Genomic DNA, 12,693 nt, shown 5'->3' with positions numbered 1-12,693 from the left:
AATTCTTGTGACTATGGGCTCCACGGGAGATATCCATGTCTTATGGATGTATATACACCTTCCATAGGTCATCCCAGATCATCTAATGAGTCTTGTGCTGTATTACACATAGGAAATGTGCATCTAGTGAGTCTTGGTATGGCTGTAAATGGCCAGTGGTTGGAATCATCAGAGACTTGTGGATACAAGCATTGCTCATCTCCCTCAACTACAAGTTGTATAGATGATAATAGGGACCTCCGTGGTAGTCTTTGACGGCCTATATCCGTTCAGCCAAAACACTGGACTCGTTCCAAATAGGCAATGATATGGAATGAGGCATTTGAAAGGAGGGTTCTTGGAGCAGCAAACTGCACTAGAATGAAATCGTGGGAGTACATCTCTTCCCCGGGATCATACGAGATAGCCTCATGACCTGTAGTCTCTCAAAATGCGTCCACAATTGGGCATCCTTGGCATGGGCTGGTCCTATTTTTGAAACGTTTTGAAATGTTTCAGAACCCTGAAACATTTAGTTTTAAAACAATTCTTGTGACTATGGGCTCCACGGGAGATATCCATGTCCTATGGATGTATATACACCTTCAATAGGTCATCCCAGATCATCTAATGAGTCTTGTGCTGTATTAGACATAGGAATTGTGCATCTAGTGAGTCTTGGTATGGCTGTAAATGGCCAGTGGTTGGAATCATCAGAGACTTGTGGATACAAGCATTGCTCATCTCCCTCGGGCCTCAACTACAAGTTGTATAGATGATAATAGGGACCTCCGTGGTAGTCTTTGACGGCCTATATCCGTTCAGCCAAAACACTGGACTCGTTCCAAATAGGCAATGATATGGAATGAGGCATTTGAAAGGAGGGTTCTTGCAGCAGCAAACTGCACTAGAATGAAATCGTGGGAGTACATCTCTTCCCCGGGATCATACGAGATAGCCTCATGACCTGTAGTCTCTCAAAATGCGTCCACAATTGGGCATCCTTGGCATGGGCTTCCTTGGTAGCCTCAATTTCGGCCTCTATCTTCTTGGAGTCTTTCAAGATGTTTCCATGACTGGTTTTGAGCTCTTCTAGATTCATTTTCAAGACTTCATTGTCAGATTTGAGGGCTGTGAAGTCATTAAAATCTAGCTCAATTTCATAGCTCCTGAATCTCTAGTTTAAATCCTTAAAGCATGAGACTTGTGACTTCCTCATAGCATTGTTCTCCTTTTTCAAGACTTCTTATGTATCCAATTGAGTGTCTATGCTGTCCATGCATAAGAGATGCAATTAATAGTCTCTCGTGTTGCTACGAAAGGGTACCGGTGGTAGGCTTTTGAAAGCCTTCACCATGGCTACTGCTGCCCCCTGATCACCCCTCCGCTGCTCACCTAAAGGGCCTTAACTAGGTCCTTGTGCTGCTGCCAAGGCAGGGCAGTCAGACTCTTTGATAGGCTGCTTCAGAGCAGCCTATGCAGCCACAAAACAGGCCGTGCAGGCGCCCAGCAAAAACACCTCCTCCTTGAGATCCCTGACTCCTTGACACGACCCCAGCACTCCTGAAACCTCTTATCTGCAAGCAAACACAAGAACACATCAAATGTGAGGAAACTGAGCAGGCTGCTCACCACCCAACCATGACATCTACGGGATGCGATCCCGAATCAAGAGCTGTCCCCTCCGAGCCACGAGCTGAGCTACTGGCACGAACTCCCAACCAGATCCTAACCAGCCTGGTGTCCCATACCACCAAGTGGCACTGTGAAGCCTGGGATCTGCTGCTGGGCCTTGGGCTACGCTATGATGCAAGCGCAGACTTGCTCCCATCGGCTCCCTAAGAACTGAACCTATGGGCCCCTTATATAGACTCAGGCCCCAAGCGCCAAAAATAGCGAAGACCTCAAGACCTCTAGCTGGTTTGTACCCTTGCCACTCAACCCGAGAATCAAGCCTGCCTAGCCCTAAGCCTTCCCAGGCTACCTGAGCTAGTCTTGTGTACCCAGTACACGTCAAATACCAATCCATGCATATGACATACTTCCCCTCCTCTAAGAACTCACTCCTGAGTTCACTAAAAAACCCGGGAATGTCCTCTGGAGGTTCTGTAATGTCTCCCATGTTGCATCCTCCTCAACCATCCCTTCCACTTGATCTTGTATTCCGTGATAGTTCTATTATGAACCTGTCTTTCACGAAATTCAAGAATACTCTCAGGCTCGTGTGGAATAAAAGTCAAATCTGTAACTTATATTATTTCTTAAGGAGAAACAAGTTGATCATCTGCACCCAGTTCCTCTTTCAGTCTACTGACATGAAATACTAGATGTACTTTAACATCATGAGGCAATTCTAGTTTATATGCAACTGGTCCAATTCTTTTAATAACCTTGAACGGACCACACTGTCTGGGGGATAACTTTGGAACCAAACCAGTACTTGGGCTCTTGGATTCCTTGGGAATACGCAAATATACCATCGTTCCTTTAGAGAACTCTCTAGGTGAACGATGTGTATTAGCATAAAATCTATCCCGATTTTGGGCACTTCTAATAGACTCCTTGGCAAACTGCAACATTTCTTGCATGTCTTGCAAGAATGTCTTTGCAGCATCATTTTGGATTCCCTTTAACCCAACCATAACTAGTGACTTAGGTTGAAACCCGTACATAAGCATAAAAGGACTCTAACCAGTACTCGAATGCTTTGCACTATTATAAGCAAATTCTATCATAGGTAGATAATCTTCCCATGAAGACTATCTCTTAGAAACATATGCCCAAAGCATATCTTCAACCAATTGGTTGACCTTCTCTGCACTGCCATCAGATTGTGCATAATCGAAAGAACTCATACTTAGAGTAGTTTTTAACTTCTCAAAAACAAGTGTCCAGAAGTTACTTGTAAACTTCGAGTCCTATCGGTGACTATGTCAGACGGCAAACCATACAACTTAAACAAGTGTTCCACAAACTCGTGAGCTAGCTAAACAGTTGAGATGGTTGTTCTAGTAGGTAAGAATCTAGCCATTTTTGTTAGACGGTCCACTATGACCCAAATGGAGTCATGACCCTTACGCGTTCTAGGCAAACCGATAATAAAATCCATAGAAATACTTTCCCATTTATTACCCAGGATTTGCAATGGCTGTAATAAACCCGCACTTCTAAGGCGTTCTGCCTTAGTAACCTGACAAACCCGGCAACCTACCACATAGTTTTCGATAAATGCACGCATCTTAGGCCAATAAAAGGTATGCTTCACAAGAGACAGAGTCCGATGTATACCTGGATCTCTAGCACTAGGAGCATCATGACGCTCCCAGAGAATCTTGGATCAAAGATCCGAAACATCTGGCACACATATCTTTCCATTTCGGAACAGCAAGCGGTTTCTAATCATCCACTAACCTCCCGCCGCCTATACCATAGGTGGCACAATCCCTGAGTCTTGGTCAACCATGGAGCTCCCATCCTGGACTTTCTGCCAATAAGAACTGAAATGACTATCAGTTGCGCAAAGCCCTCTCAAGGATTGAAATAGGTCCGAGGATATTTTCGTAAATTACATAGCATTTACAAACTTGACTCGACTTAAGGCATCCGCCACACTATTCATGGAACCCTTCCGATAATGTATTTCAAAATCAAAATCTAGCATTAACTTTGCCCATCTAGCCTTTCTTCCTCTTAATTCAGACCCGTCACACACATACTTGATTGACTGATGATTGGTCAATACAAGAAACTTCGAACCATACAAGTAGTGTCTCCAAACCTTCAGAGCATACACAACTGCATAGAGTTCTTTTTCTAGTGTGGGCCAACAATACTGGGTGTCATCTAGCTTTTTATTCTCAAAAGCTACAGGCCTGCCCTCTCTAAATAAAGCTGGCCCAATCGCAAAATCACTCGCATCAGCCTCTAAAACATAAGGCCGGGTAGGATCGGGTAATGCAAGAACGGGTGCTTCCTTAATAGTTAACTGCAAGGTTTCAAAAGCCTTGTTCAATGCATCATTCCAAGAGATCAGCTGGGTAGACCTACATCCACAACCTTTCAATATGTTGGTCAGGGGTGCCGTGATGTGTGAATAATCACTCATAGACTTCCGTAGAAAAACCGTGAATCCTAAGAAAGAACGAAGTTGTTTCACAGTCTGAGGGATAGGCCATTTCAAAACGTTCTGGATACGATCTAGATCAATGCTAATACCTTCATAAGAAATCTTGTGTCCTAAGTAAATGATCTCCTTCATAAAGAAGTCACATTTACTCATCTTGGCATAGAGTTTATGCTGTCTTAATATAACTAAGACAATCCGGAGGTGTCCAATGTGATCCTCTAGCGTTCGGCTATATACCAAGATGTCATCTAAGAACACAACAACGAATTTGCCGAGAAAATCTCGAAACAAATAGTTCATCATTTGCTGGAAGGTAGCAGGCGCATTGGTCAAACCAAAAGGTAATACGAGAAACTCGTAGTGGCCATACCTAGTGCGGAATGCGGTTCTATCTATGTGTTTAGCATAGATACAGATTTGGTGATAACCCGTACGCAAATCAAACTTAGTGAAATACTTCGCTCCGGCCAAGCGGTCTATCAAATCATCGGAACAAGGAAGAGGGTATCGATTCTTAATTGTCACTTTATTCAATCGTTTATAATATATACACGTTCTCCACGAACTATCTTTCTTCTTTCTTAAGAGGACAGGTGCTCCCCAAGGTGATTTACTTGGGCGAATATAGCAGCTTGGACATATCGAGGGCTTTCAGCTTGCCCACGATATCGTAATCTTCCTCCTCCTTCAAAAACTCTTTCCTGAAGACCTCTTCGAATTCTATCCATGTTACAGGCTTGGGTCGGAGTTCCTTCCACCACAATAAAGCCTTCCTGGACATATACCCTTTTGCAAGCTACATTTTTCTTGTCATCTGGGTAAGGGTGAAACTGAAAGTGTACTTGCCACTTGTGCAACCAAGTGTCAACCACCTCCTTGGTACGAGACTTCTGATCTCCGAGAAAAGGATCTGGAGTAATATTCGGACCTAACACTGAAGCCAAAGCATCCACATGCGTGAGCGCCTGAACAGTGCTAGTCAAAAGTGAGAGTGAAGTCTGAATCCCTTGGAGTTGTTGTGTCCGTTTGATTCGTATTAACTCGCTCGAACTTTTCATCAAGAGCAGTGATAAATTCACTGAAGGTTGTCTTCGTAATCAAATCATCGTAGAGGCCCTGGTCATCATCCGCATGGTAGTTCATATCCTAGTCTCCCATCACAAGCCCGGGGTCTACGGAATCAGTCATGACTGAAATCTGATCTGAAAAAGAAGATAGGCTAGAGAAGAGAAACAATCAGGTGGCCTCGGAGCTAGGAGGTAGAGACGAAGTGAAAGTTGGAGAGGGATGAGATGACGGAAGAAGGGAAGGCTGGCCAATGAAGAAGGTAGGCTGGTCCGAGCTGACGATCAGCTCAGATTCCTAGACCCGGGACTCCCGCTCTTGGCTGTCCGTACGGATTTCTGCAGCAGGCCGTACAATGTATCTAGCTGCCGAACGTGAGGACGTAGAGGGGCTGGAAGCTTGCATAGTCCACAGGCTAGGGTAGAAGGCAAGGTGGCCGAATATAATAAACAGGTGAGCAAGCTTTTAGTAAAGCCCTGCTTTTCAAAAGCCTACCCTCCAAACTTGGAGGGATGGTGCTTTTTTAAGCCTCAAGGCCCCCCCAAAAAGCACCCGACCTAGATCGTGATCTAGCCCTATCCTGCTGCGCACCTTCCTGCGCTCCTCTTCTTCAAAAAAGAAAGTATTCATATTTTGAGCATCTTGCCTAATGAGGGTATTCCTGGCATCTGCACTATGCAATAATTGGGATATATTCATGTGGGATGCTCCCCACCTGCTAAGATCCTCATATCTAGCAAGCCTTTCCATGGTTTGAATACTCTATTTAGACTATTTTGAATGAACGGATCTTTGAATTCATAATGTGCTTTAAGTACTCTCCTCGTCCATAGGAGGCAACTCTGAAAAAAACCTGCACATTCTTACCAACGAATGGTTTCATAATCCCCTTCATTGAATTGCGTAGACCTCGTGTATGTTCTTCTTGGCCATTTGTAAAAGACCAGTGGGGGCTGCTGCTGTACTGCAGCCCCCAGCAGCCTTAGCTGCACCACCATAAGGTTTCACAGCCCTAAAATCAACTCCAAAAAGAATTAGGCCTGTACAACGCCTTCTTCCACCTGCACACCAACTGCTTCCCCTTAACCTTAAGGCTTGGAGGCTGCTCAACCTCCTGAATCTCCCTGTTGAGGAATGCAGACTCCACGTCCATCTGCAATAGTGGCCAACCATGATAGGGACAACACCATCCCGAATGGTTATCTTATAGTCCAGCCCCTCAACCTGAGCATACCCTTTGCCTCCAACTTGGCCTCGTACTTGTCCACGATGCCATTGGACTTGTACTTCAGCCCTAAAAATCCACTTGGTAAATATGATCTTCAGCTTCGGTGGGCATGGCAAGAGGTCCCAAGTCAGATTCCTTTGAATGGACTCTGACTCAATGGCTGCCATCCATGCTAAATGCCCGGCTGCATCCTCAAAAGTGCAAGGCTTCGCATTATGTGATACCAAATCTAAATATCCAACATGTGCCTGGACTAGATTCTGAATGCATTGAGAAAGACTCGTACCTTATCACTGGACTCATGAATGTCTGTCATTTTGGATTCCTGCACTGTCTGGATATACCATTTGGGCACATTCTTGGAGGGAGGCAGGGTAAAAAGAACTGGAGCTTCATTATCCTATGAGCCCCCTTTGTATGTGGAGAGAGGGGTGCTTGGACACTCTTCATTGGCTTTTCCTCCTTGACAACGGTATCTCTGCTCACAACGATGTCTTCATAGTAGCTAGATCATATAGCTTATACCCCTTGGTATCCATGCTCTACCGAATGAAGATCCACTTCTAATCTAGGATATGAACATGGGCTTTAGAACCAAAACACAAAAAATGCTCAACAAAAGTCTTTTTACCTGAATAAGCCACCTCTGGCGTAACTCCATAAAGTGTTCTTGTCTTTGTTCTGTTGATGATGTGAACCATTCTCTGAATAGCCTTAGCCAAGCCCATCCTCATCAAGTTCTTCCATCTCCATAATGAATCTGTTCTTCCGCTCTGCTACACCATTTTGTTGAGGAGTGAGAGCAACTCTCATCTATCTCTTCATCTTCCTCTGCTTCCAGAATGCTGCGAACTCCTTCATACCCACCTCTATCAGTGTGAAGGGTTTTCAATCAGTGCTTGCTCTCCTACTCCATTTTAGCAGGCCATTCTTTAAACTTCCCAAAAGCATCTGACTTCTATTTAGAAAGTACACTCACACCTTCCAGCTATAGTCGTCTAGAAATGTGAGAATATACAGATAGCCACCAAAGGATCTTGTGGGCATGCGCCCACAGAGTGTACCAGCTCTAAGGGTGTGGTGCTCCTCTTCTGGTTTTGTGGAAAGGGCTATTGATGTTGCTTACCCCCAAGACAAGCTGTGCACATGGAAGAATATGGGTAAAGCTTTGGAAGTCCTGTCACCATATTCTTCTCATGCATCTCCACCAATGTGGTGAGTGGTACATGCCCGAAGCGCTTGTGCCACAACACCATTGCTCGGGCATTTTCTCACTGGCACTTCTTGTCATCAAACTCCACCTTCTCTAGTCATGGCAGAGACTAAAAGAAAATCCTTTGCAAGAGGTGGCACATTAGATAAAGTTTTGTGTACACCATCATGAATAGAGAGAAACAAAACCTTTGCCTTTTACCTAGCACTTCAAATCATCACTGATGGTGACTACCAACTCTTGAGCTACAGGTTCAAGCTAGGAGAACCACTCCTTAAGCTGGGTCATGTGGGGAGTCGCTCCAATATCAACATATTCATGTGTCATCTGAAGTAGATACAAGTGAAACCTCATGGACCTCTGTGAAGAGTAACTCATCCTTCACAACGTTCTTCAACTCTTCCTTTGGTTTTGTTAGAATAAACTTGGACTTTTTTGCGTTATCTACTGTTTGTTCTAAAAATCCTTGGCGTATTGCCCAAGCTTTCAGCAGTAGACACTGTAGAGCAAATGGGAGGTGCGCCACCATGTGCCCAGTGCTTGGTAGCCTAGCCTCGCCTAATAGGGCCGATCACATACATCATTATACTCCATGGGAAATATCTTTGCCACAAGAAAATTTCTTGGTCACTGAAGCCCAGTCAATTGCCTCTAAAGTGTGAAGAATAAGTAAGTAGCTCCCATGCTACTTTGTTCCAAGACCCCAAAGGCTTGAATGCAAACCAATCGCAAAGCTATCTCATGCATCCTCTATGGAAGCACCAACATGACGCAATGTAACAAGCAATAGGCAACAAGACATGGTCCACCACAATAGCTCTACTTGCAAGAAAGAGCTTGCAAAGCTGGAATACAAATGCTCATGGCGAAAATTCTCTAGGGCCAGCCCCATTGAGATGTCGATCCCAACCCAACATCTCAAGTACCGTGCCATCTGATCCCTTGGAAACCCAAGGTCTCTTCCCAAGTGCGGGAGCTCTCTGTAAGCCAATTAACCCTACCTTGCCAATGTGGAGAAGAAAGAGGGTGAGGAGAAGGGAAGTGTGGATGCTTTGGGGAATATCACTAAATAGCTTTACTATTTTAGGTAGTTCTAACATTCACAACATTAACAAAACTCCCTTCTTTATTCTATTGTAAAAGCAAAACAAGCAGTCAGTAAAGAAAAAAGAGGTTACCTAATTGGTCGGTGAAGCAAATGAAGCAAGTATGGAGAGCATTGATAAATTCATTACTTTTCTGGTCCTCGTTGTACCGGATCAACCATGGGATGTCCATATCAGGGGTTGAAAACCCAGATAATGCCCGCCTGTCTACAGTCCCCTTGCTGTTTATGTGCAGCTCCAACTCGTCAGTTATTCTCAAATGTGAAAGACAGTTGGTTCGAAGCCACTCAGCCCATGAATAGATCACCACTTCCCCTACTTGCTGCTCCCATAAATCATCCAAACCTTGGCAAAGACTTGAAAGCATTCCCTGAGTCAACCAGCGCGCAGAAAGAACAAAAGCTGGAGGAGAATGAGAAGGATAAGATATTGGCAACCTACACACCAAGTGGATAGGAGGCAAGAATTGCAATGTACATGCATGAAGCCTGCCAACAAATCCCCCCAAGCTTGGACTTGAATTATTGTTGCTAGCTGCCTCTGCTTGTGCATGAACCTCAGAAACATCTTCTTGAGATCTGCCTGAGTAACCATCTAGCTTCACCATAACATTTAAACTAGTTGAAAGTTCAACATGAATGCATACCTGCACAAACCCATAAAAATAGAAAGCCTTCAACAAAGAACTTTATTTGGGACACAAGAAAACATAGTGAGACTGACCAAGTCAGAAATCACCCACAGTGGTACAGTAAAGATCTTATACTACAAATTATAATAGTAAAGCTCATACCATATAAGTTTGAGCTGCACTATTGTTTGCATCCAAAGTAATTAAGTTCTCTCCAAATATTGCTTCCAAAGCAAGCACCTGTGTAGTAAAATGTCTTTTAGATAAGATCTACATTCATAGTGATAGGATTCTCCAAGAATAGAAAAAGGTTTGCAATCTCTATGGTCTCAGAGCCCCCCCCCCCCCCCCCCCCCTCTCTCTCTCTCTCTCTCTCTCTCTCTCTCTCACGTGCACGCGCACACACACACACACATGCATGCACGCACGTACCCACACATGTGCATGCATGTATGCACATAGGCGCTATACATACACACAGTTGCATGAGTCATTCTGATCTCTTTCATTTGATATTGCAAGACTTTCTCCAAAGTAAAGTGGGATTATTGACATCTCGGCAAGAATGTCCACTTCAACCATTATCTTACATGCACATAGCTGGCTCATTCCTTACGATCTTTACAAGTGATGGTGGCCCCTAAGAAAGAAACGGTTATCCTTAGCCAGTCATTGATCCAAGATTTGAAGCCTTTACAGCACTTTTGCAGATTTTATAGTATTTACAAAGCTCATCCAAGATACCTCCAGATTGCAGAACCTATGACCAATCTTCTGCTGGGTAAGCAGCCTTAGGATTGAGCCATTTCATAGCAAGCAACTTGGCAAGGTTCTGTCAGCTAAAGCAAGGAGTAGCAAATACAGCCATAATAAAAGCCAAACCCCATGCATTTGATAACCAATGGTGGCAGCACTGCAATGAAAGCCCTACTAATTTGATAATGCAGAAATCCTACCAATAGTGGTAGCACTGCAATGAGGCTAATTCGAGAATGCAGAATCCCCAGATATGAGCAAGCGAGCACTAGAGAAAATTTGCAATTAACTATACCTTTGAGGCCAACCTGAGCTACTACATGATGCCATGGGTGTAACGAAAACCATGCTTCTTTAAGTCCTAAGAAATTTACTTGCTGTATGAAATCATGCTTACAAGGAACTGTGTATGGGCACACGTAGCTTTCAAGAGAACGCCATAAGCCAGGACAGTCCATTTGCTAAAATCCAGGGCTTATGGAAACTTACAGCTCGTAGAATGAACCTCGATTGGCTGAAGTTACATGAGAATGTTGACAACAAGATGACCATTTGACTTCAACACAAAGTCACCAACGAAACAGAGTGAAATCTCTAAGATTCCTCCCCTCATTGCCCACACCACACATCTATTTTGTTTACATGGAGGACCAAAACCCATCACATCAAACACTCCATAATTTTTGCCAGGCCATGTTATCCTTCATGCAATGCACAGATAAACAGATTTCACCACATATTAAAGGACATCAGTTGGCAAATCTTAGTTGCAAGCAAACTTTGTGGGAGAAATTTTATAAACCAAACAGCATATAGCAACATTTGAGGGGGTCCAAAGGAAAATCGTAACGACAAGACGAAGAAGATTCGAGAAGGACTTCAAGAGCTGGTTTATCTTGAGATCTTGCCTCATGGTTGAGAGAGAGACACAGACACACTCACACAATCAGTCAACAAGGTTGGGGGAAGATGGGCAAACTTCTTCCAATATATTGTAAGTCTTCTTCAAATTGTATTTGGATTACCTCATCTGACCGTTCCTGCCTGTTGATATCTTGTTCGTGCTGCGATGTATTAGACTCTATAGTTGATAGCTCAAGATCCAGTAGTCGTTTCATGATGGCTTTTTCATCTTCAGAGTCCTCATCCTCCATCTTTTTGTTTGTGCTGCCTGATGCAACGTTTGTTACTTGTCCACAAAAGCCAAGATTTTCTTCAGGTTGCACAAAATCTGTGGTGCATCGTTCTTGGGCGTCGATGTTTTTAAATTTAGCATGGGGACTCTCTGCTTGAGAACCTTCACCAAGCGGTTTCCAAACTGTCTTTCTACGATTGCCTTTCCTTCCTTTACCTTTGAGAATCGAATCTTCGGGACTTGCGCTAGCCAATGGTAAGGAACTTGCTCCTGCCAAAGAGTCAAGCTGAGCTGGTCTGCCTTTTTGTTCATCTGCTCGATCTGGAGAAGGAAGACCGGAATAGCTTTCAGCTGGACTGGCAAAGGTTTCGGTGTCAAGCTGTACTGGGCGTCCTGTATCCTTCCGGGTGCTCAACATCTTGCAACGAGCCGTTGGGCGTGAAAAATTACGATTGGGTTGGCATCAATGGTCACACACGTGATTCTGATCGGATAATAATCTGATGAAGATCGAAAGCAAAACGTAATTGACAAAACGATTACATCTGCGCTGACCCAAGAATCCCCTAACCAATTTTATAAAAGCAATTGAGATTGAGAGCGCTTACACACCGACCGACCCCCCGGCATGCGCCTGCGTACTGCAGCGCCCCTGCCCAGAAGTATACAAACAGACCTGAACACGCGACGCCAATTTAAGACTTCTATTGACTTGGCCACAAAGCCATTTTTAATACCTTGCACTAGATGTCCATCTTTTTTTAATATTGTGTTTATTTGGTGTATAATAAGCACACCCACCCATCCCCTTTTCTCGCTTGGGCAGCGGTGTGTAACCGGCCTGAATGTTCCATTCTACGTCCTAGCATTGCTTCATTTAGATTATAAATGGAAAGGTAAGAGACTAATAAAAGGCTATGTTGTGATACCCCTTGGATAGCCCCACGGCAATGATGTGAGGAATATATTCTCAATGAAAAAAACCACCAATTGACATATTGGCAATACACCCCCCCTCAAAGGTTGGATATTAGCAAAACACCTCCCTTAAAGCTTGGATATTGCAACTATAAATAAACGATAACATCAAGAATTTTACTGATAAGAGCAATATTTAACCACCCTCTCACTGATACCCTGACAATCCTAGCCCATCTCTAGTCTACATCAAAGCCTAGGCACAAGCATACGAGCAAATGCACCCAAGGTGAGGAGGGGAGGAGCTCATGTCAACTGGTTTTTATAGAACTTTTGCCATGGATGAAACCACTGGCACTAACGATAAAAAGTAGAATACTAGTGACAAATAATATTTAATCTATGGTATATCTACTATATTTTAACCACCATCTCCTTGATACCCTCGCAATCCTAGCCCATCTCTAGGCTAGATGTTAAGCATCAAAGCCTAACCACAAGCACTATGGGCAAAGGCACCCAAGATGAGGAGGTGA

General features: G+C 43.9%; 1 protein-coding gene across 1 annotated transcript in view; it reads right to left on the bottom strand.

The window, feature by feature from the left end:
- NHL8 (NDR1/HIN1-like 8) overlaps positions 1–11,789 on the bottom strand; it is a 41,005-nt gene extending 29,216 nt beyond the window's left edge. The window contains exons 1-3 of the mRNA XM_087383131.1: positions 11,130–11,789; positions 9,511–9,588; positions 8,790–9,363 (exon numbers count right to left, since the gene is read on the bottom strand). Of these exons, the coding sequence (XP_087239257.1) occupies positions 8,790–9,363; positions 9,511–9,588; positions 11,130–11,657 (1,180 nt within the window). The 5' untranslated portion in view covers positions 11,658–11,789. The remainder of the gene's footprint in view (positions 1–8,789; positions 9,364–9,510; positions 9,589–11,129) is intronic.
- Between the last annotated feature and the right edge of the window lie 904 nt (positions 11,790–12,693).

Source organism: Dipteris shenzhenensis, chromosome 12, assembly GCF_047967505.1.
Source record: "Dipteris shenzhenensis isolate YYH24624 ecotype China chromosome 12, Dip_SZ_1.0, whole genome shotgun sequence".
NCBI classification, from domain to species: domain Eukaryota; kingdom Viridiplantae; phylum Streptophyta; class Polypodiopsida; order Gleicheniales; family Dipteridaceae; genus Dipteris; species Dipteris shenzhenensis.
The sequence above is the reverse complement of the archived record's forward strand: the minus strand, read 5'-3'. Positions and strand labels throughout refer to the sequence as shown.